The following is a 24,502-nucleotide window of genomic DNA, read 5'->3' on the forward strand; positions in this document are numbered from 1 at the left end:
TTTTGAAGATAATCCATGGAGTATTTGATTTGCGCCTATAGAAGGGTGATGTGGAGCAGAATGGGTGGTGGTGGTGGGATTCAAAGCAGTTTATATGCCACATTAATAAGGTCATTAGCAGTGGGGAGAATCCTTTTAGCTGATATTTCCAAAGAGTGACATTTAGGACTTTTGAATATATGCCACTCTGCACCAGGTACATAGTTACCTGGCTAACCAAACCAGTTCCCATAACGTTTATTCCAACTCATGACAGTGATTCCATGTGTGCTGAGAGTAGAAATGTGCTCCGTAGGGTTTTTAATGGCTGATTTTTCTTAAGTTGATCACCAGGCCTTTCCTCCAAGGCACCTCTGGGTGGACTTGAACCTCCAACCTTCTGGTTAGCAGTGAGGGCATTAACTGGTTTTACCACTCAGGGACTCCTACCTGCTTAAATTGGTTGATAATTTCTACAAAGTAGATGAAAAACCAGCTTAAGTTGATGGTGTTAAAGTAGGTGTCATAGAGCACCAAGACATTGGAATCCCACTGTGGAGATTGACTTTTTTCATTGCTCTATTATTCTTTTGTCTAGTTATCATTTCTATTTGGTTCATTACTGTGATTCTAGGGTTAGTATTTCTAACTCAGTCTTGATAAAAGACACGTTGCCCTCCTAACTGAAAACTGATAAACTTTTGCCATTGCCATTAGGTGCTGATACCTCTGTCATGTCATGTGAATGACAGAATTTTAATCTGATACTCGGATGGTATTTTGGAAGTAACCCAAACTCAGTTACGATTTCTGTACCTTATTTTTGAAAAATGAACCTGTTTACTTTAAAACCATAAAATACAACTATAAGCCCAGAAACTATAAGAGCAACCATAAATTATTAAAACTATTTAATTTGCCTTGATGAACATTATTCAGACATTCTTTTAAATACATATTTTGAAAACAATTGTTTGAGCAGAAATGGCCCAGGCTCCTTTCTCACTAATCCTTATTCCTCCTCTTAACTGCAGGCACAGACTTTTGGGCTATAGGCAAAGGCCCACTCTTTAGCCTTGTGTATGAGCACCTTCAGTTGGGTTGCTTATCTTTCTAAGGACTGTTATCTCCTGTTCGTCTCAGCCCTAGGCTTGCTCTTCACCTTGAATATGCTGTAGGAGCTCAGCGCCAAGGTGTTCCTCTGAACCTCAGTTTTATCCACTCATGGCAGATAAGAGCAGAGTTATATGAAAAGAGGATTATGGAGGTTGCACAAACTCTGTTTCTAGTGAAAATGAGATACAGTTTATTCTTGACATATCTTGATACATCCCAAGACCGTTGCAGATTTTCAACTTGAGAAGATCATTGTTGCACATAATTCCTTCCTTAAAATTACTAAAGTATAACTCAAAAATTTAAATGAACTCTCTAGATCCTTAACTACATATCTCACTTGATGAGCAATTTTTGTACTGTCTGAAGTACTCATTGAAACAAATTCACACATCTTTTCTACTTATTTCCTTTTGGAGCATTTGGTAGTTTTGTTCACAATGTGTCTGAGTCATCAGTGTATTTGACATTTCAGTCTTTAATTTATCTGAAAATTTCTATTTTGTGGCTAGGACCTATCACTTTCGGAAACATTTCCATATTCCCCTCATTCTGTCATCAATGCTAGCATTGAATAGCAGTTAATTGTGTTTGTTTTTTATTTCCTAAAAGAACCAGAGTTTTTAACCACCTTATTTACCATGGTCAGGGCATACCTGACTATGCGCATCCCCGGACCTTGGCCAGGCCAGGAGACCTGTCCTCCTTAACCCTCCTCTGCATGGCACAGGTGATTCAGAATCATGTCTCTGCAAAATGACAAATTACTAAATGTCATAAGAACTTTAGGTGGCACTCAGAAATGGCAGAAGCCGCAAGTATTCAGTCTGTGAATGCAAAGGATCTACTGTGTATTTCTGATACCCGAGCTGTGGGGGAGTTTACATCACTCTGCCCCTTCTGCCCATCTGTTGAGCTGATATATTTGCATATACAGGTAAACTACCCAGCAGGTATGGGAAAGTTGATTTCCCTTAATAACTTCTTAGCGATAGGTTGTTGCTGGTGTCAGTGACACATGGAATATTATCACGGGAAGACATAGTTTTCATAACAAAAAAACTTAAATTTGAAACAGAACTTTAAAAGTACTGGCACAGTGGTTAAGAGCTAGGCTGCTAACTCAGAGGTCAGCAGTTCGAATCTACTACCTGCTCCTCCGAAAACCTATGGAGTAGTTCTGCTCTGTCCTATCGGGTTGCAATGAGTCGAAATTGACGGCAACGGGTTTGATTTGGTGGTTTTTCTTCTTTTTTTTTTTTTTCTACTAATCAATAGGTACAAAAGTGTGTCACAGAGAAGGGACGCTTCCAGGACTGTCCTTCAGCAAATGATTGCCCTTTCCTAGAGACAACCAGTGTTAATTCATTTCTGATGAATCCTTTAACAGATAGCCTGTATATATGTACCCAATGCACAGATTTATTTATGTATGCGTCCTTTGGTTAACACAAAGGGTGGCACACAGTTTGTGTACCTTGCATAAAATCAGTAGCATTAATATTATCTTGGAGCTATTTCTGTATCAAAATGCAAAGACTTTCCTCATTGTTTTTTTTACAATAGCTTTGTATGTCGTTGTATGGATGTCGTTGTATGGATGTACCGCAGTTGTCTTCTGTTGATGGTCCATTGTGTTGTTTCTGATTTTTTGGTATTACAGACAATGCTGTAGTGAGTGAATAACCTTTTACATATGTCCTTTTATACGTATTTGCAAGTATCTGTAGAATAAATTCCTAGAAGTGAAATTGCTGAGTCATAGGATATGCTGTTAAAAATTCATCTCCATAGAGGCTGTTCCAATTTATAATTCTCCCATCAGTATATGAGAGGGCCTGTTCCCTTATATACTCATAAGATTTGAATTTTGAACATAGAATGTCAACTAATTTTATCACCATCTGATGTTTCCCTGGAAACCCTATGGTGCAGTTCTACTCTGTCCTATAGGGTCGTTATGAGTCGAAATCGACTCCACAGCAATGGTTTTTTTTTTTTTTTTTTAATGTTTCAAGATTACTAGTGATACCTGGTAGTTTGGGGCTGCCTGGGATTTATTTACAGAGGAGTGAAGAGGTTCATCCAGTAGATCCAGTATCTGAAGGGAGAGTCGGATTGCACAGCCGTTGTTCGGAAACAAGGAACAGTGCAGTGCAGAGGTAGAGGAGGGAATTCCGAGGACACTGTTATATGTCATTTGGAGGCTTGCACAAGAGGATTATAATAAAAGTGAGTAAAAGTAAAACAAACTATTTTATTGAAAGATGACTTTGGGAGCATAATACAAATTGCATTGGTGCCAGCAGCAGTGGTCTCTGCCTTCTTCTTGATGGTCCATCCACAGTAGGCATTGGCAGAAGCACATTGGGCGTCAATGCCCATGATTTAATTATCTACAGATGTGGCATATACGTTAATGGGAATCAAAAGCCACTTTGGTGCTTTTGGTGGCCACCTGGATCCAAAAGCTGCCCCCTTTGATATGAGCAGTGGCTGAAGACAATTAGAACTTGGAGGTTAGGAGGAAAATGGTGTATCTTACCTGGTAGCACAGAGCACCAGTCATGGTACACCTTCAGATTCTGCTATAGAAAATTTTAGCACCATTAACAAGAGATTGGTGTGGGATTTTTCTACAGAACAAGAGATACTGTTTGTGACTTGTCTTGTGAGTGACTTTTCCCCACCTGGTTTTTGTGGCCGATGGTATACAGGCTGTATTTGGGATTATGGAATACTACCAGGGAATAGTTAAAGAAGAACAAACAAGTAAGAGAATTTCTAAGTACTAAAAACAAAATTTTCTTAACTCTTACCAATGTGATTTGTTGACGTGAAAAGACTGTACATTTGTGTGTACACACAAACCAGGGAGGAAAGACTTGGCAGTGTTGCAGAAGCATCCGTTATTGTTTAAATAACATTGGTTCCTGTCCTGCCTGATTAGTAGATAGTAGAAAGACACCTAATCTGTTGTAGACTTTGGTGATACTAAAAGTAGCCACTGACTTCAAAATTTAGATGAAGGGAAGACAGCATAATAAATACCTTGGTGTTACAGTATTTTATATAAAATGTCCACAAACCGTATGAAAACAATTTTTACAGATTTTACATACCAGACTACAAGCAGAGTACACTATGTAACATTAGCAATATTTTGTATAGGGAAAGTATGTTCTAAGTATTTTCTAAAACATATAATGACCACATGCTGCAGGTTTTGTACAGCGCTAGCTTTTCGATTTCTCCTGTTTCTGCCCCTCTTCCTAGACATAGACAGGATTGTTGCTATTGTAAATTTTATACACTTAGGATTTTTAGATAGGAAACTACAAAATATATTTGTATGGTATGTATCTCTTGATGACATTTTGATAGTGTTTAGGATACATGTTGTACTGAAATGCATAGAATAAGTTTGACCCTAGTGAACTGGTTTCTGTGTTTGCCATATTTCAGTGTTTTAACATAGGGGAAAAGTAAGTTTTGCCAGATTCTCAGAGGAAACAAGACCCTAAAAAGGTTAGACACTTTTTGAAAAAAAAGCTCAGGGTTGGGATCAGAATGACCCAGGTTCACTCACATCCTGACTTTGCCGCTAAGTATCGTTTTGGGTAAATTACCCAAGCTCTCTGTACCTCACTTTAGTCAATATATACACTATACTACCCACTGCCACTATACTAGAGGAGTAATAAATAGATTCTTTCTTTTTGTGAGAAAGAAATAAACGAAATAATGTCTAAATTCTCTACTGCTTTGAATCCTTCTGTGGAAGAAGATAGGCTAGAATTAAAAAACAAAAAGTGTTTTGTATTATGTCTGACACTTAGTAACTGGTGAGCAAATGGTATCTATTATAATTATAGAGAATGTAACAACCAGGATAGTCACAGAAGGCACAGCCGAGGATTTCAGAAAATTTCCTTAAATTTCACTTGCCAAAGAAAATATTGGAACTGAAACTCTGGTTATCTAGAGATTTTACCAGAAATAACAGTATAACTTTTCTTTTTGAAGGATCATTCAGGTTTTATCTAGTTCATCCACTGGGGGAAAATCACCCCATCACTCTACTCTATCAGGAAAAAGCTGCCACTCCTGTACCACTTAATAGAGCAGTCAGTTTTGTTGCTAATCTTTATTTAGTGAGGTAGAAGCATACAGAACTTAAGTACAAGTCTTAATTCATTTAACATTTTCACTGTTTCTTAGATTAATTATTCTTAAGGACTTCACATCCTACTTTCTGTTTGAGGATTAAGTCTTAACACTAGTGACATCTGATGTGTCTTCAAATTCAGACTATAAATTTTGAAATGATGAGAAGTAGATTTTATAATTATCTAATATTTGGTGTTTTCTTGATGTAAAAGGAAGGAAGATTATTGAAGTATTTCATAAATGTCAACAGAAAACAAAACAAACAAAAAACCTCAAACTCATTGCCATGGAGTCCATTCCAACTCATAGCAACCCTATAAGACAGAGTAGAACTGCCCCCATAGGGTTCCCAAGGCTGTAACCCTTTCAGAAGCAGACTGCCACATCTTTGTCCTGCAGAGCAGCTTTTGGGTTCAAACTGCCGACTTTTTGGTTAGCAGCCGAATGCTTAGCCGTTATATAACCAGGGCTCCTTAATTTCAGTAGGACATAGCCATCATTAACAAAAAAAAGGTTCTTTTCTAGTAATTATTTAAAAATCAATGTATATCATATATGTAGAAAGACCACTTAAAAAAACAAAAACTTTTTATTATACAATTTTTCAAGCATATTCCAAACTAGAATATGGCATAGAGAACCACCATGGACTTTTCAGTCTTGACATTTACCAGCTCGTTACTGGTTTTACTTCACCCTACTTCCCCCCTAGAATTATGTTATAGCAAATTCCTCACATTATATCATTTCATCTGTCAATTTCAATATGTATCTCTAACATATGAGGAAGATTTCTCCTTTTAATCATTACTCCCCTAAAAAAAGCCAACAGTATTTCTCTAATATCATCAAATACTAGTTAGTATACATTCTTCTCTTCCTGTCTAATAATACTTTTTTAAGTGGTTTAAGCCAGAGTCCATACAAGATCTATGAATTGTGATATTGTGATTGGTTAACATAGTCTCTTAAGCCTTTTTTTAGTCCAGATTTCCTCTTCCATCTCCCTATTTTTTTATTCCTTGAAAAAAAAATTTAGTGGAAAAAAGTTATCCTGTACAGCATGATTTTAAAATATTTTTGTTTAAAATAACAGTAATTAAACCTGTCATTAGTATACATAAGCATAATTTTTTATGAAACAAAACCATAGGTTCCAAAACAACAAGAAGAACAGAAGTGGCATGGTTTCACATTTTTGCAAATTTCTTTAATGTCTGGCTTAATACAATACAGCTGAATATCTGATAGTCTGGATTATGTCTTCATGGTGTGATACTCCTTTATCTTTGGTATTTGTTGTAAATAGGCTTGATCAGATTAGGCTTGATTTTTTTTTTTTCCTGGCTATACTACTTCATAGATGGTGTTCTTAGTTGTGTTTGTGTTCTTAGTAGCATTAATGATCCATGTCTAGAGCCATTAATTTACTAAAGGTTGCAAATGGTAACATCCTAGTTCCTCATGTGTTTGCTGGAATCCTTCCTAAAGAGAAATTTCCTCTGATCAACTACTTGGTTACCCTGAGATATGATTTGTATGGGCAAGACATGATAAATCCTTGATTCTTTTTGTTTTTCCAAATAATGAGTTGGTACCCTTGAATGTTCAAAAGGTAATAACTATTGTGGGTTTGAGTGTCATTATGAACTCATGGATTTACAATTAATTGAAGTTTATCAGTTCACAGCAGCTGTTATCTGTACTTTGGCCAGCAGGAGCCTCTTCAAGTTGGCTCCTGAGTTCTTTTGATATGACCTCTGTTGTCTTTGAAAGATCCTTTGCTTTCTGGTTTGATAAGATGTTCCAAGCTCATCTTGCATATTTCCTGCCACTGACCAGAAATCAGCTCTTTCTCTGTGGAGACTTGGTTCTTTTAGTGAGAAATGGTATTTAGAGACCACAGTCTGGGCATTAAGCTGTTCATTATTATTGATTGGTCATTGTTTCTAGACTTTTACAGTGAGGAAATAGGCATTTTTAAAAAAGAATGAAATATATCATAAATTGATATTGTCACTTCCATTCATACCTAGGACCCATGGATCTTATATCAGTTGTTGGTGACGCCAGCATAATCGCTCCTTTCTTTTATCCCATACTGCACAGACAGCAAGGAACCCTGGTGGTGTAGTGGTTAAGTGCTCAACTGCTAACCGAAAGGTCGGAGGTTCAAACCCATCCACTGGTTCCTTGAGAAAAGACCTGGTGATCTACACCCATAAAGATTGTTGTTATTAGGTGCTTATGAGTCGATTTTTGACTCATAGTGACCCAGTGTGACAGAGTAGAATTGCCACATAGGGTTTCCTAGGCGGTAACCTTTACAGGAGCAGATCACCAAGTCTTTTCTCCTGTGTGACCCACTGGGTAGGTTCAAACCTACGACCTTTCTATTAGCAGCCGAACGCTTAACCATTGTGCCACCAGGGCTCCTCCTAGTGAAGATTACAGGCTAGGAAACCCTGTAGAGCAATTTTACTCTGTCATATAGGGTTGCAGTGAATCAGAATCAACTTGACAGCAGATGACAACGAAAACAGAATCAGAGTATAAATACTGCTACCAGTGGTATGATTATAGAAAACAATATAGACTGCAATTTTTAAAACAATGAAAATTAAAAGCTTTATCACAGTTAAGCTACCCAAATTTATCATTTTAACATTGGTGTTCACGGTACATTTTGAGACCATCTTCTGACTTCACAAAACAGCAGATTGGCAGATATCTCAACTGAATTGAATAAACAAATTTACTGAAAGAATGAGTCACATCATGCATTCCTATATCGATAGAACAAACAATTCATAAATTTGGTGTAGGTGACAGCCAAAAACGGACTGAAATTTCTTGATATTTTTATACAAATATCTCTTTTGTTTTACTGTCACAATTTTATATTGATTCTCTATCTTATTCCTACCAACTTTCTTTTGGGTATCTTAAAACTGGAAAAAAAAAAAAACTACAGAGAGGGCAAGGAATTGTACCTGTTTGGCATCATGATTTTTTTTGTTTCTTCATTTTAATATGCTGTGAAACACTGAATTCTTTTTTAAAAATATAGAATTTTACCATGACACTTTGTGTTTAACTTCAGAATTATATTAAGATTTTTTTTTTCTCATGTGACTGCACTGGGAAAAATGTAAATTATATATATTTTAATTTTATGGTGTTTTTGGTGAAAGTTTACAGCACAATTAGTTTTTCTTTCAAAAACTCGTACACAAATTGTTTTGTGACATTGGTTGTAATCCGTGCAATGTGTTGGCGCTCTTCCCCTTTCCCTTTCTACCCTGGGTTCTCTGTGTCCATTCGTCCAGTTTTCCTGTCCCTTCCTGCCTTGTCTTTGCTTTTGCACAGTTGTTGCCCATTTAGTCTTGTCTACTTGATTGAACTAAGAAGCACGTTCCTCACGTGTGTTAGTTTTATAGGCCTATCTAATCTTTGGCTGAAAGGTGACTTTCGGGAGTGGCTTCATTCTGAGTTAGCAGAGTTCAATCGTATTTTGAAGCATTTTCAGATCTATAGATATAGGATATTGATTTTAAGAAAATTATATAATTTAGGGAACTTAAGTAATGATCACTTAAATAAAAACTGATTTGTATTTGAAATAGTAGTGATACGTTTTTGTTTTGTTTTTTTCTCCCTTTCAGGTTAAAAAAAAAAAAATGACTGAATCTGCCTCTGGCGCAAGCGGTCAAGAGTTTGATGTGTTTAGTGTTATGGACTGGAAAGATGGAGTAGGCACATTACCAGGAAGTGATTTAAAGGTAGGCTATCTGTATTATACATAATTGTATGTGTGTATGCATCTGCGTGTGTGTTTTATTTAAAATAGATTTGAGGACATATGATAAGATTTAAAAGCATTACAATTTAAAGCATTGTGCATAGTGTTGTAGGTTTTGTATGATGTTTAGATTTATAAACTCTCAAAACAGTTTGAAATCCTGATGGATTAGCAGGAGCTTTTGTCACTTGGGTTGGGGATTGAGGAATGTTTCTACAGTATGTGCCAGTTAGCAGAAATTGATTTATAGCTTTGAGGAGGGTTGTCTCAGTTTTGACTGTATGATGGTGGGCGAGAAATACAAATGGTAGACTTAGAAGACCTAGCTTCTTATGTTTCGTGGTCATGGGGCTTTGTAACTTTAAGTGAATAATCACACTTCCTGTGTCTTATTTTTCTCGTTTAAAAATTGGATAATGTTACAATATTGAAAAAACAAGACTGTTTACCTGCCTTAAATTATTTCTACTGTAAATGTGTATTTTTGTATAATCAATTGTTTAAAAGCAGTTCCCTCCTAGAAATTAGACTGCATTTGTAAAGATGAGAACTTTCTTCAGAGAATGATGGCCGCAGTCTTCTGTTTTGTATGTACTTGTCCTGCATCTTTTTCCCAGGACCCCTGAACCCACTCCAGGACCACATCTGCTGCCCCATGAAACATGATTATGCAAGCACCCACCTGGGAAGTCAACTGCCCCCATCCCTTATTTCTAATTTGCTTTTGCTGTGATCCTGTCTCTGGGACCTTGACCCTATCTGAGGCCCTTTAGACTTTATGTTTACACTTGGTCGTTCAGGTGTTTGAACTTCCGATTGCCCTAACAGGCTGTGACTTGGCTTGTCTCTCTAATGCATTTTGTTCTAGGCTCTCTTGAATAGAAATTCCTGCCCTAATATTGACTTCTTGGAATTCATTCCCTTTTAGTGCCTACTTGACGTGTATCTTAGCCAAGCCTGCCCTAGCTCATCCTCAGTGGTGAGATTTGGATAATCTGCCTGTTGTTGGAAAAAATACTTAGATTTTAGTTGGGTTAGGTTTAACTACGTACAGTTGCCAACATATCTACCTTAGTCTAACAAAAATATTGCAACAAGGTTTAGTGAAGTCTGGAGAAGAGATTTGGTTTTTAGTTTTAGTCTTGTGTGGCCTTGAACAAGTCAGTTAATCTTTTTGGACCAAGATTCCTCTTTTTTTTTAAATGAGGAAAGAAATGAATACTAAGGGTTTCACGTACTCAGACATTCTCCAAATGTCCACATGGTACAGATACAGTGCTGAAACTCATACATTTCTTGAGAAAAATATTTTTTGAGAAAGAGAAACTGTTTCTCAAACTCTGCTAATGCTAGCCAATGTACTTCGTCAAGTTACTTAAATTCTCTAAGCTTAGAAATCTTTATCTGTAAGATGGGGATATTAGAATCTGTATTGTAAGGTAGAAATTCTATCTTTCTGGTTTTTCTATATGTTATTTAAATGCCTTTTTTATTGCTTCATTCCTTTATTTTTCTTATACATTTTTTACCCTTTTTCTTATAAATGCCAGGTGGATGATAAAATTTGTAATTTTTGTGCAGTCATCTTAGACAATGGAATGAACTTTCCATCCCTAAGAAATTTGGATTGCCTTAAAGTTTTTCTAAGCAATGAATTTTAGGAATTAGTTTATTACTTTTGTTAAAGTAATCAGGTGTTTAAGTCATTTAGTGGGTGTGTTATAATCTGAGCTATTTGATACACTTTTAGACTCATCTAATTACCTGGGTAATTGCTGTATTTCCAACTCCGTGTGCTGTAGACAGTTTGACATGCCATCTTTTTAAAGTTGATTTTTTGAATTGTTTTCTGCTTTATAAACCTTTTTATCTGAGGAGATTCAGAGACTAGCCAGTTAATTATTACTGCTTAGGATTTTTAATTCACTTGCTCTTTATATTAAAATTCAAGTTGCCTAAGAGGTCTTCTTGCAAGATTGATCTTTCACAAAATTAAGATACTAGAATTTGAATAAATTACGAAATTTCACATGATGCTTTCCCTGTGCTACACTATTGAGGCTTCTGTTTTTGATAGGTATAAACCAAAAACATAAAAACCTTTGCCAATGAGTTGATTCTGACTCATAGCGACCGTATAGAACAGAGTATAACTGCCCCACAGGGTTTCCAAGGAGTGGCTGGTTAATTTGAACTGCCGATCTTTTTAGTAGTAACTGAGATAGGTATAGATGTGTGGATTTCCTAACAAACAGCCTATCTATTATCCGAATACAAACAGCTGAAGTTAGTTGAAGAAATTGGCTGGCACATAGAAGTCCATTTCTCATCGTGGGAGCAAGTGTTTATATGCTTCAGTTCGTGTTGCTGTTTTGAACGAGTTTTTCTCTGTAAGGGCCTCATGATTGCCAGCCAATTGAGTTACCTTACTCTTCTGCCTAAAATTCTTTAGCAGTTGCCCATATCTTTCATGGTGAAGTTCAAACCCCTTAGTTTACCACAAGAGTTTTTTTGGTGGCCTGTGTTCGGCAGTTCAGATCCACCAGCCGCTCTTTGCAAACTCTGTGGGGCAGTTCTACTCTGTCATTTAGGGTTGGTATGAGTCGAATCGACGCAGTGGCAACAGGGCCCTACTTTGATCTGTTGCTGCCTCTTGTTTCAGTCATCAGTGCCACCCTGTTTTCTACCCAGCCTAAATTTGCTAGTTGAACACTTCGTACCTGGGCCTTCTTTTACTGTGCCCTGTTGCTAGAATCCCCTCTTTTCCACAGGAGACTAACCGTCTCATATAAAGCGCCATCTTTGGATGCGTTAAAGGGAAGAATGGGGAACTTACTCTGCGATCAGCATTTTACTTGCATCATTTTATTTAAGCCCCCCTCTTTTTTTTTTTTTTTTTTTTTAACCCTTTTGAGGTTGTTTCTATCACTGTCTGCAGTTTTCAGAGGGGAGAAATGAAGGTTCAGAGTGGTTAAGCCATTCATTCAAGATCGAAGAGGTGATTACTGGTAGAACTGGATCTCAAAACCAGACTTTTCTGATCTTAAAAATGGATTCTCTTAGCCACTACTATACTGTGGTCTAAAGTGAGAAAAAAATTTCCTATCAAAAGAGATGCAAAGAAAATGTTACAGGGATTTAGAGGAGGTAAAATTGATTTCAGCTGGAGGACTCAGTCAGGGTTTTGAAAAGCAGATGTCATCTGAGTTTCAGGTGCCTGAAAAATAAGTGGTTTGAGTGTAGACCTTTTGGGGGCTGGGACCAAGGAGGGATAAAGAAGTGCTTCCATAAGAGGGAATCCCATTGCCATGGAGTCAGTTCCACTCGTATAAAGAAAAGAAAAAAAAAATTTTTTTTTATCCACTCGTATAAAAAAAAAAAAGTATAGCACACAAAAATACAGGGTGTTAAGGGAGAATGGCAAGTGTCCACAGGTATCCTTGAAGATATCATGATCCTTAACAAGACATTTTTGCTTAAGCTAGGTTTGTAACTTTACTATTGCCTAATTTGTTTCCTTCAAATGCAAGTTAGTACGTGGAGATTAATGTCTCAGGGCCAGCTGTAAGGATTGGCAGGCAACTAGGTAAGTGGTAGTGGAAAGGTGCATGGGAGGGTTCCCTACCCTAAACAACTTCTCTACCTGAAATTCTAGTGGTATCTAAAACTCACTGACAGGGATTATTTTTTTTGCATTGTAAAGATGTAGTCTTTAGGAGTCCTTTCATTAAAATGCAGAGTACCTGGGTGGCGAAAACGCTCAACTACTAGCCAGAGGCGCCTTGGGAGATAGCCTGGTGATCTGCTTCCTAAAGGTCACAGCACTGAAAACCCTAGGGAGCAATTCTGCTCTGAACACATGGGATCGCCATGAGCAGAATTGACTCGACAGCAACCACAACAGTTCAAAGGCGGATACACTTAAGAGAGCAGTGACATCTCGTCTAGTAAGAATAGCTGCCGCTTAGCAAAGAGCAAGACCGTGCAGCAGGGATGCAGAAATCCAACTATAAAATGGACCTTGTTCTTTGTGCACAGTTTTACCTTTCTTGATTAACGTTAAAAACAGTTTAGTTACCAAACTATATTTGCCATTAAAACAGATTGCTGGAACTAAAATTTCAACATTTAAAATAATGCAAACAACCTCAGCAGTGTCTTTTATTGATTTATTATTAGGGTTTTCAAGACATTAATTTTTATGAAAGTAGACTGCTGTATTACCTTTTTCCTGAGGAGTGGCTGATGGGTTCAAGCCACCAACCTTCTGGTTAGCAGACAAATGCTTAACCACTGTGCCACCAGTTGCCCCTTTAAAAAATTTACCTGGACGAACTAGGCAAAAGATCCTCTATAAGCAAAGGTAAAGAATTGAATCAAATCAGCTAAAGGCAATTTTAAGTCAAACCAGACAAACAAAAACCTTTGCAACCCCTTATACATTGCAGGCATGGTTGTAAACTGACTTTAATACTTTAATTGACCGAATACATCCACCTCCTGAAAAAGCTACAATGTCAGCGGATGTGGTCGATTTGCTTAAGAAATCCATTTTGTGAAGTTTATAACTTAGATATTTTTGGTTGTAGGACTGAGTCACTTGATGAGCTTTTGGAGTGCTTTTTAGCATTGTAATTAAAAGAAAAAGTCATTTTTTAAAATAAAGTTGATTTTATCAAATTTCCATGCTTCCAAAGCCAGTCATTAAAAAAAAAAAGTCATGAAAGCATTACCAAAATTCAGAACCTGAGTGTTTTGTTGAGAGAAAATGTTAGAAAATGTACTGGTCTTTGTGGAATTCTCTTTGTGGAACTTCCGTACTGGTGTAGAGTTTTCAATATCCTATCTTGTCTAATATTTTCAACAAAAATAGTAATAGAGTGGAAGACACAGTAAGTCCTAATCGAGATGCCAGACAAAAATTTGATCCTTGTATCTTTAGTTAGATGATAGGATACTTTGAAAAAGCTTTTGGTTTTTAATTTTCGAAATAAAGTACCTTTGGTTAGGGCAGATGTTCGTTGTCAGGGTTATAGGATGTGTTTGTGAACATGATGAATCCTGTGAAGCCTATCCCCTGAGAAATTCATATGTGCAAGTAACATAATTTTGCATATAATTTCAAAGGATTCGTCAGTGTCGGAAGCCCATGCGGGATCCCTGGGCTAAAGGAGTTATCTGTGTCCCTAAGGGACGTTATGTCTTTACTTTGTACTTAGACCTTATGTTAGTTATTGGTAATTAATATTAGGAAAAGGGAAAGGTGATTGGGATTAAGTGTTGTATTGTAGGAATAAGCTTTTCATTTTGAAAATATTTGAGTTTAAAGCTTCCAGATGTTACAAGTCTGAAATTTTATGTAAAGATTCCACTCAGTGGTGTTACGTTTGTCAGTGTTCGAAAAGCAGGGTGGTTTGCAATTTAGCAGCAACTTGAAGACTTATAAGCCACTGGTGACTTTTTGTCTAACGGAAATGTTTGGTGCTGCTTTTCACATTTCGTATTCATAAAAACAAATTCACATAAAAAATATACAATAAAAGTAAAATTACTTACGTGAAATGTACCTATTGTTTTTCTTACTTTCATTATATTTAGTATTAATTTCTTTAATACCTTTAATAATTATTGTGATTGCTTGTTTTTTCTACTCTCGCCCAGTAGATGGTACTGTCAGCCTTATTTTGAAACATTGTTTTCAGACTTGATGGTTTACATTTTTCTTTCATTTAAGCCTTCTTTTTCTAAGAAAGTGAAGTTATTTTAGCCTAATTGCTTCCAATTAACTTTTTACCACTTCTAGACTAACAATTCTAGGTGTGTATTGTACTAGATATAATTGCCTGGGAACTTGTATCTGGAAATGTGGAGTTGTGAGAAAATATTCTCCCTTAGTTTAGAAAGCAAGTGCTTTCTAATTATGGAGCATGTGCAGAAAATTGTGTAAGGTACTATTTTCATTTGGTGGAAAGAATAATTTAAATAATTGTGCTATGTTTTGCTTAAGTTTTTTTTTTTTTTTTAAGCTGCATATAGGTTGATAATGTAAATAATTGTGTTGACATAGACCAAATAGATTATTTTGATTGGGAAATGGAGGACTTTATTTAAATAATCTGTATTTGGATGCTCATGTATATTTTTGTGAAAGACATAAAACTTTAAATTTTATTATCTTTTTGAATTTTGAGCTTTCTAGCTCTTCATCATTTGTTAAAATTAGTGGAGCCCTAATGTCATTCTGCTTTTAAGGAAAAATAGAATACAGAACACTGTTTGAGGACCAGGCTCTTGCATAGATAGTGGCTGAGCCTTCCATACACATGAAAGAACAAGATTGTTGCAGAAAGATACTTAGTTTGCAGCTTCCCATGAGGTGACAGGGAATGTTTAATTATTTTGAACTGAAATGGCCACAAGATCAAAATGTGCTTACTTTTTGGTGGTAAAATTTGTCTATAGCTAGTAGACTTATTCAGATCTCACAGATATTTCCAGCATTCTAGAGAGCAGTGAAAGAAAAGAGTATGTGTGAAGCCATGGGGTGACGTGGCTCATGCTTTGGCCTTCCAAGTTCAGTCCTGGAATATAAGGGTATGGATGTTGTTGTTAAGTGCCATCGAGTCAATTTCAACTTATAGAGACCCTATTTGGTGTCGTAGAATTGTCTCATAAGGCTTTCTAGGCTGTAATCTTCATGGGAGCAGATTGCCCTGTGTTTTCTGTCGTGGAGCTGGTGGGTGGGTTTGAACTGCCAACCTTTGATTATTTCTCAGATACTCCTTTTTTCAGAACTAGATGAGCTCGGATGAGCAAAGGTGATTCCTGGAAAAATAGTGTTTCTCCTTTTACTAACTTTGATTATTAGTTCAGCAGTAATGTGAAATGTAAAACAGATTGTATCAAAAAAAAGTGTTTGAAATTAAGGCCATATAAGCAGACTGACAGCTCTACAGGACAGCAGAGGGTTATTTTATCTTTACATGTTTGTTCTGTTCCCCCTTCCCTGAATTCTCAAATGAGTAAAATATAAAGGTCTTAATATTCGTAGGAGGCTTACCTAGATAAAATTGTTTAAATTAACTTTTAATACATAATTTACTTAAAATCTCTCAGTGTCAGCCATTAAATGATGACTGTTCTGAGCACTTTTGTAAGTTTTGCCTTTTTCTACTGTGTTGACACTAGTTTCGGGTAAATGAGTTTGGAGCCCTGGAAGTGATCACAGATGAGAGTGAGATGGAAAATGTTAAAAAAGCAACTGCCACCACCACTTGGATGGTGCCAACTGCTCAAGAAGGTAAGAAAGGGCCGTCTGCCTTTTAATTTCTTTCTTTTGAAAGTTTTAAAAGGAGGACATTTAGCTTTTTATGATAGGATGAAACTTTGAAAATCCTGGGTGATTTTTGTGTCAATGTTCTTATGTAAATTTCTATAATGAAACTGACATGAAGCCAGCTTTTATTTTAAAATAGCTATTAACTGTCTTCTTCCCAAATGCCAGATCTGTGATAGCACGAGGTTAATTGGAAATTATCAAGTAAAACCATGTTATAATAGCCTACCCAGGTGATTTAGTCAAACGTCTGCCACTTTTTTCTCATCTACTCCGACGGTTGTAACTAACACCTATATGCTGATGACTCCTAAATCTATATCTCCAGCCCCGACCTCTCCCCCGAGCTCCAGGCCCGTATTTCCACCTGCCTACTGGACATCTCCACCTGGATGTCCCACAGGTACCTCAAACTCCACATGTCTGAAATGCGATTCATTTTCTATTTCTCTCTCCCCTCTCCCCAAACCTACTCGTTCTTCTGTATTTCATACTTCCGTTGACAGTTAGCACCATCCACCCAGTGTACGAGAAATCTAGGAGTCATCCTGAATTTGTTCTTTCCCACTCCCATATCCTGTTACTTAATCCTCTTGGGTTTTGCTTCCTAAAAGCTCTCAGATCTGGCCTTTTCCTACCTGTTACCACTGCCATTTTCTTAATGTAGGCCCTTATCAACTCTCACATGAGCTATTGCAGAATTCTCTTAAATGAACACTCTGCTTCTAATTTCACCTTTTCCAATTCATTCTGCACACTGAAGTCAGAGGAACTTCTGTCGATCGCTTATCTGACACTTCAGTGATTTCTTTTTGCCTCTTTAGCAAAACATACAAAGATCTGGGTGACCTGCACCCTTCTGCTTTCTGTGCCTGCTCAATCTCTGTTCTGTTCTTTGTACATCGGATTCTGGCAGCGCCAGCAACACTGAATTACATGTAATTCTCCCAACACATCCTGTGGTTTCATGCTTCTTTGCCTTTGCTCATGCTGTTTCTTCTGGCCTGAATGCCATTTCTTCCTTTGTCCAGTTGATCAATTCCTATTTGGCCTTCAAATCCCTGCTGAGGCTTTATAGTAGAAGATCTTTTCCTGACCTCACCCCAGGGTGAATGAATCACTTCTTCCTCTGTACTACTTCTGGAACTTGTTCATGCTTCTATGGTTGCATGTATCACATTTTATTATAAATACTGGTTTTCTTGTCTGTCTTCTAGACTGTGAGCTCTCTTGGGCAAGGTCTGTACTATCATTATCAGTGTCTAGAGTAAATTGGTGCCTAATGAGTGTTTGCTGAATGAATGATTAGTCTAACGATTCAGGCAAAAGGAAATGCGAGTTCCTAAATGATGTGGATCATTATGACTCAGGATATCTGCCACTAGGCATTAAAAGTAAATTAGAGGGATGCTGACTTAGCCAGTTAAACAGATTGACTCATCAAAAGGTTATAAACATGAAGCAACGTAGATGACCCTTTTTAAATTTTTTAAATTTTGTCAAAAATCGTTTGAGAAGGATTTTATTGTTTTCATCTTCTGAATTTAGTGATTAATGAAATTTTTTTCGTTTTACTTTGAGCTCTGTAGAAAAAGATTTGGACAAGCTTTCCTTTATCTTTTCTGCAGAATATATGTTTTTGGTATGTGAGCAATTCAAGTCGTTCCTGCTAAAGCCTACCCCCGACTTTCTGAAATGCTACAGTTTAACCATTCATTCATTCAACAAGCATTCTTTTGTTGTATTGCTAACAAAATTATTAGAAGAAAAGGTTTAAATGTATTTTGGAAAGGCTGTGTCATGCTTTTAATTTAGTATTGGTCTTCTTTTCACCTTCTAGTCTTTTCAGAGAAGACTGGGATGCCTTTCAGGTTGAAGGATCCAGCGAAAGTAGAAGGGCTTCAGTTCTGTGAGAACTGTTGTCAGTATGGCAATGTAGATGAGTGTCTTTCTGGAGGAAACTATTGCAGCCAGAATTGTGCTCGGCATATCAAAGACAAGTAGGTTTTTGCCATATTCCTTTTAAAAAATGGGTTTTAGAGTCGAAAATCACAGTGCCTGGGATTACAGAGGTTTTGTGCTCTGCTACCTCTGTCACCATTTCTTCCCTATTTCAGAGATGTTCCCCTTGCCTGCACGTGGACCCTGTTCCCTTTACTGGGTTTAGTGATGTCTGTCATATCTGGCCTGACTTGGACTGCTAATGTTCTGCCTGCGATATAACCCCTGCCTCTGTTTTCAGCCTTTTGTTTACATTAACTGAATTGCATCCTAGTTAAGAGTATGTGGGTTTTTCTGGGCTACATGTTTTGATGATACTGATCTTTCTGGAAATGCAGTTTGTTTATATTTTGGGTGTTTCTTTAAGTCAGCTGAAACTCCCTATTTGGAACAAAGCTCCCACTGTTTGGGAATCAACTGAATGAAGATGACCAGGGTAGATAGTGTAGTGAGTCTCCTTACTGCTGATCTCAGTGCAGATTGAGGATTATGAGACTGGTCTATCAGCTGTGACTGGCAGTGGTATGACTGACAGTGCCATTTGGGGAATAACTGACAAAATGCAGTTCATCACCAAGAAGGTGTATTTCTCGCATGTCATTGTGTACTACAAATAAGTGACTTGACATTTATGTTTTAGTGGAGTTTCCTATGTATTTTAATCAGCACAAGCTTGGGAGTCCTCTTGTTTTTATTGGCCAGCAGATGTTTTACAAAGCTGTACTTGGCCTCTTTAAATTGGACTTGTCATTCTTAATAATTGCTAGATCCTTGCTTTAAAATCGCCCTGAAGACTCAGATATCTCTAAATAATCAATTCTTTTATTATGTCGATGGCAGATGGAAATGAAAAATAATTTGAAATTTGTTAGAACCTGTTTCACGTATATCGCTGGTCCCCTTTTGAGATGAATATAAGGTTGTTTCCACTTTCTACCTTGACAGCTGTCATATATAATAGTGTTTTTTGAGTGTTCCTTACGTATGATGCTCTGATTCCTGTGCATTTCTCCTTGTGGTTAAATGTTTTTCGTTTGAAAGGTGATTTTTTAAAATAATTTTTCCATTAGTAATCAACGACATGTAGTTATCTGATAGGTATTGCTTCCTGTCACTATTTTGGGTTTATAAACACAACAGAGATCAGAAAGAAGAAAGGGACATAAGAGATGACAACGAAGAAGAAGATCCTAAGTGTAGTCGGAAGAAAAAACCAAAATTATCTCTGAAAGCTGACCCCAAGGAGGATGGAGAAGACAGAGATGATGAAGTGGTCAGTATCTCTTATGCAGCTACCAGTGAGCACAGGGATGCATGTTAAATGGGTAGCATCGTGGTCATAGCGCTGGATCTGGAGCCAGTGACTTGAGTTCAAGTGCTGGTTCCATGCCTATCTGTGTTATCATTAGCAAGTTACGTAGTCTCTCTGCCTCACTGCCTTCTTGTACAAAATGGGAGTAATAGTATCCCTTCCTTGGGCGAGAGAGGCAGCAGGCATATCTTCCGTTTTGCAGATGAATCTTAAATTCCTCTTGACAGCAAAATTCTCATTCCTCTTAGGTAAATTGCAGACAGATCTCATAAAACTCTGGAAAGGCTTAGAAAATGACAGATGAATATCAGGTATATTTGGGGAGAAATAATTCAAAATGTGCAATTTGAATATCTTACACCAAAAGTATAAATTAATAGCTCTGTGTGAAAAGAAAATTTTGAGGTCATGAGGTATTTCCCTTTAGATCAATATTGAACAACTACTATTTTGTAGTTAACTATTCTGGGGCTACAGAGATGAATAAGAGAGAGGGCAAAGTCTCTCCTTTCAGGTATATTACATTCTTATTGGGGGGGACGTAGAAAAAAAGACAAACAAAATAAACAGTTAAAAAAAAAAATCAGATAGTGATAAGTGCAATGCTAAAAATTAAAATAAGAGTCTTAGGATTGGCCTTAAAGCTAAGTTGGGTTATCAAGGAAGGCATCCCAGAGAAGGTGACATGAGCAATGTGATCTGAATAATGAGACGGAGCCAACCATGTAAAGCTAAGGGTGAGGAGCTCTCTGACTCTAGGAATCACTTGGGAAAAGTTTTTCAGGTAAAACTATGGGTAGCATGTTCTGTTCAAGGAATTCAAGGACAATATAGTTGAACATTGACGTTAGGGGAAGAATGGGGTAAAATGAGGTTGTGTCGGGCCTTAGAGTAAGGGATTTTCATTTTATTCTGTGATGGGAAGCTACTGGAAAGTTGAAAGCAAAGGAGTACTTCAATTTCTGTTTTAAAATGATCAATGTAGCTCTGATATGTGGGAGCAAGAGTGGAATCAGAGAAACTAGTTAGGAGTTTAGTACAGTAAAAAAAAAAAAAAGGTAAATGGTGAAGACAGTGTGGACTAGGAGATAGAAGTCAGTGGATTTGGAATGTATGTTGGAGATAGGGTTATCAGGACCAGCACAATCCAAGAAATATGAGGGGAAAAGAAGAATCGGGTAATTCTTAGATTTTTGGCTTGAAAGTTGACTGGATGACCATGCAATTTATTGAGAAAGGTGGAGTACAGAATCAGGAGTCCTTTTGGCCATAGTGAGTTTGAGATGTTAATTAGGCGTCCAAGTGAAAATACCAGCTAGGCAGTTGGATACACAACTGTAGAGTTCAGATAAAGAGGTCAGGGTTAGAGATTGTGATTGGGGTATTTGACATATAAATGATCTTTAAACCTAAAAAGAATGGTGAATGGCTAGATAGAGAAGAGAAGGGGGCCAGGGATAGAGAAAACATCAGCAAAGGAGACAGAGTAACTGGTGAGGTATCAGGAAAACTAGAACAGAGTGGTCATGGAACTAAGAGCAGAAAAAAGGAGGGAGCAGTATCTGTGCTATTCCAAAGTGTAATTCTTGGAAACAGTCTAACTTTGTATTGACCTCAGGCCAAAGCCAACACAGTTCTCAAATGACCTATGTTCTCATTTGCTTTAAAAGTTATGAAGTGAAATTGAAGGAAGGTACAAAAAAAAAAGACAACTCTCTGAGTTTTCATTGCTGTCAATTTCATGAACTTTTAAAGTTGTAATTTTTCTTTCTTATTGTAGGAGAACAAACAAGATGGAAGAATCCTGAGGGGTTCACAAAGAGCCCGAAGGAAAAGACGAGGTGATCCAGCTCTGTTAAAGCAGGGTGAGTTGACAAAAGGGAAGTTTTACTTGTAATGTTACGAAATGGAAAATAGTTCATATAGGTAGAAGTTTTAGCCTAATTGTAATGCAAACTATTAAAATATGGCTTTGAGTTTTTCTTTGATTAAATTTAGTCAATAAAAATTAGAATTTTCAAGAAGTAGATAAAGAAATAAAGAAAAATTAGTAACTTTTAAGTCATTTCAGGGCAAGTGTGAGATCACCATTTAGTTTCCATCAAGTGGACTTCTATTTCCTCACCTTTACTAAAACCCCTGTTCTTGGGCTCTGTTTCCCAAAACTTTAGGCTTTTAATAATCCTCTCAAACCAGAACCTCCTAATGTGGTACATTTTTTCCTTTCATTGTTCCTCAGGCAGCATTTGGTTCTCATGGGGAATCTAGTCCGTAGGCCCTTTCTTGTTCTTTTGTACTTGACTGGATAAACTCACTGTCTTGTCCAGTGTAGACCTTACGTTATTCCCCTAGAGGCCTCAGTGTCCTCTCCACCTGCCACATCTGCTGGCCAGTCCTTAGTTTTAGGTCACTCTACTTAGCTTAGCCCCACTGTCATTCCATGCAGTTATCCTGTCTCTACAAATCAGTGTCATGAATCTAATTCAGCCCTTCAGTGCTTGTATGAGTCCTCTCTTATTTATCTGTATATTAGTTTCCTAGGGCTGCAATTACAAAGTACTACAAAATCAGTGGCTTATAAGAACAGAAATGTATTGTCTGACAGCTCTAAAAGCTAGGATTCCAAAATCAGGGCATTCGCCATATTGATTCCTTCTGAGAGTACATGCCTCCCTCCTAGCTTCTGGTGATGACTGGTGATCCTCAGCATTCCTCTACTGTACATTGCTCCAAATTTTTGCCTCCCTCTTCACCTGGCTATCTTCTTTCTGTGCATGTCTCTGTGTCTCTTCTCCTTTTTAAGGACACCACACAAATTGAATTAGGACCCACCCTACTCAGGTATGATTTCATGTTAACTGAAAACCAAAGATCGTATTTCCAAAGTCATGTTCACAGATATGGGAAGTAGGATTTTAGCATATCTTTTGGGTGCGGGGAGGGGCACAGTTCAGTCCATAACAATATGTCAATTGCTCAAAAAGAGTTGTAAATATTTTCTCCTGCCTCAGGCACACAAGCCTTACTTTTGTCTTTTGGCCTATGACCTTCTATTTTAATTCGCTGACATTAAAGACAGTAAATTCCTCAGCTACCCTTTACTTTCTCTCTAAATGTCTATTTCTTTCTGCCTCACTCGATGAAATTCTAGGACCCTGGCTCTTCTGGGACCTTTTTCCTTCAGTCATCTTTTTTTTATTTCTTAGGTGTTCAGATTTTTTTTTCTTTGTGAATTTTATCTTTGCCTGCTAAATCTCATTCCCAAAATACCTTCTCCCAACATTGTTACCCTTCAAGCTATTACATTCTTTCCTTCGTTCTCATCATTTGTTAAATTAATCCGATAAAATGGATTTTAGCTGCCTCCATATCTTTATCACTGACATATTCTTTTGCATCTCAGAATCTGACTCTCGCTTTTGTTTGATTTGTTTCCCCCTCTTCAAGATTAACGGTCATTTCCTACTACTCAGTGCACTGGGCTTTTCTTAGTCCTCAAGCTCTAGATTGCCCAGGAAAAAAAAAATGGAGCCACCCTGCTTCTAGAAGCTTTTACTTCCTATAGTTTCCATGATTCTGCTCTTCTGTAGTTTTCTGCTGTGTCTTTTTCATGTACTCCAAGTTTTTCAGCTTATTTCTTCTGCACTCATAACTGTGGATTATAGCACACTTCACTTCTCAACTCTTTTTTTTTTTTTTTTGGAAGAGGAGCCAGGAAAAGTGACAGAGAAATACCAGGCATGGAAGTAAGAGAAGAACCAGGCATAGTAGTAGTCGGGGAAGAGAGAGCTTACAAAATATATCTTCGATTTCTTTGATTTGGAAATGATATCATTTTAGTTTCACTTGCCTTTCAGGTTTGCCTCCTAAAGGAAAGAAAGCCTGGTGCTGGGCATCCTACCTAGAGGAGGAAAAAGCTATAGCCGTGCCAACGAAGCTGTTTAAGGAGGTATGGGCCTTCTAGAAAGCATTGTTTGTAAGGGCGGAGGAGCCTAGAATACTGATCTGAAATTGGTATTGTCATTTTCATTGTCTGTTTAGGAAATATGGCTCGTTGTAATTTCTCAAACATACTGTTTTTCATGTGTGTATTTATGTGGAGAGATCCCCAGGTGGCACAAATGGTTTGTCCTTAATAAGTAACCTAAATGTTGGTGGTTTGAACTCACCTAGTGGTGCCGTGGAAGAAAGCCCTGGTAAGCTGTTTCCATAAAGATTACAGCAAAGAAATCCCTGTGGAACAGTTCTACTTTGTAACACACAGGGTCACCGTGAGTCGGAATCTACTTAAAGGCCATGGGTTTGGCTCTTTTAGTTTTATTTAGGTGGTAGAGGCATTTCTGAGGGCAGCTGACCTTAGTATATGCATATCTTCCCCTAGTTCCAGACACATGGGCACATGCCCACACACACACACTTTTTTCTCAGTATCTACTGGGATTTCACTTGTTAATTTTAACAGGGATACTTCTATTACTGAAAAACTAGTAGATGAAGAAAAACTGGCATGAAATCATGTCAATAGTATGGCTTTGGGATGATAAAAATGAGTTATTAAGGTGTACATGATATCACCACAAAACATCTAAAGTTGGGTTACAACATTGTATCATAATTAAATATTTCATTATAAGTGATTTAAAAATCACTTAAAAGTATAGACATCAAGTGTAGTTCTGACCAGGAGCTCCTCTCCCTGGATTAAAACAGGTCAACAAACTTTTCCTGTGAACGTCCAAATAGTAAATATTTAGGCTTTGTGGGGCATATGGTCTATTGCAACAAC

At 37.3% G+C, this 24,502-nt stretch overlaps 1 protein-coding gene across 5 annotated transcripts in view; it reads left to right on the forward strand.

The window, feature by feature from the left end:
- Positions 1-24,502, forward strand: part of L3MBTL3 (L3MBTL histone methyl-lysine binding protein 3) — a 124,335-nt gene that overhangs the window by 14,658 nt on the left and 85,175 nt on the right. For 4 of the 5 annotated variants that reach the window (XM_023557609.2, XM_064290746.1, XM_064290732.1 and 1 more), the window contains 7 exons: positions 8,931-9,047; positions 16,256-16,367; positions 16,732-16,806; positions 18,244-18,403; positions 19,545-19,677; positions 21,497-21,581; positions 23,574-23,665. In XM_023557609.2, the coding sequence (XP_023413377.1) occupies positions 8,946-9,047; positions 16,256-16,367; positions 16,732-16,806; positions 18,244-18,403; positions 19,545-19,677; positions 21,497-21,581; positions 23,574-23,665 (759 nt within the window). In that variant the 5' untranslated portion in view covers positions 8,931-8,945. The remainder of the gene's footprint in view (positions 1-8,930; positions 9,048-16,255; positions 16,368-16,731; positions 16,807-18,243; positions 18,404-19,544; positions 19,678-21,496; positions 21,582-23,573; positions 23,666-24,502) is intronic. The other variant, XM_023557697.2, reaches the window with a different exon arrangement.

The sequence above is a fragment of the Loxodonta africana genome, chromosome 1, assembly GCF_030014295.1.
Source record: "Loxodonta africana isolate mLoxAfr1 chromosome 1, mLoxAfr1.hap2, whole genome shotgun sequence".
Taxonomy (NCBI): Eukaryota; Metazoa; Chordata; class Mammalia; order Proboscidea; family Elephantidae; genus Loxodonta; species Loxodonta africana.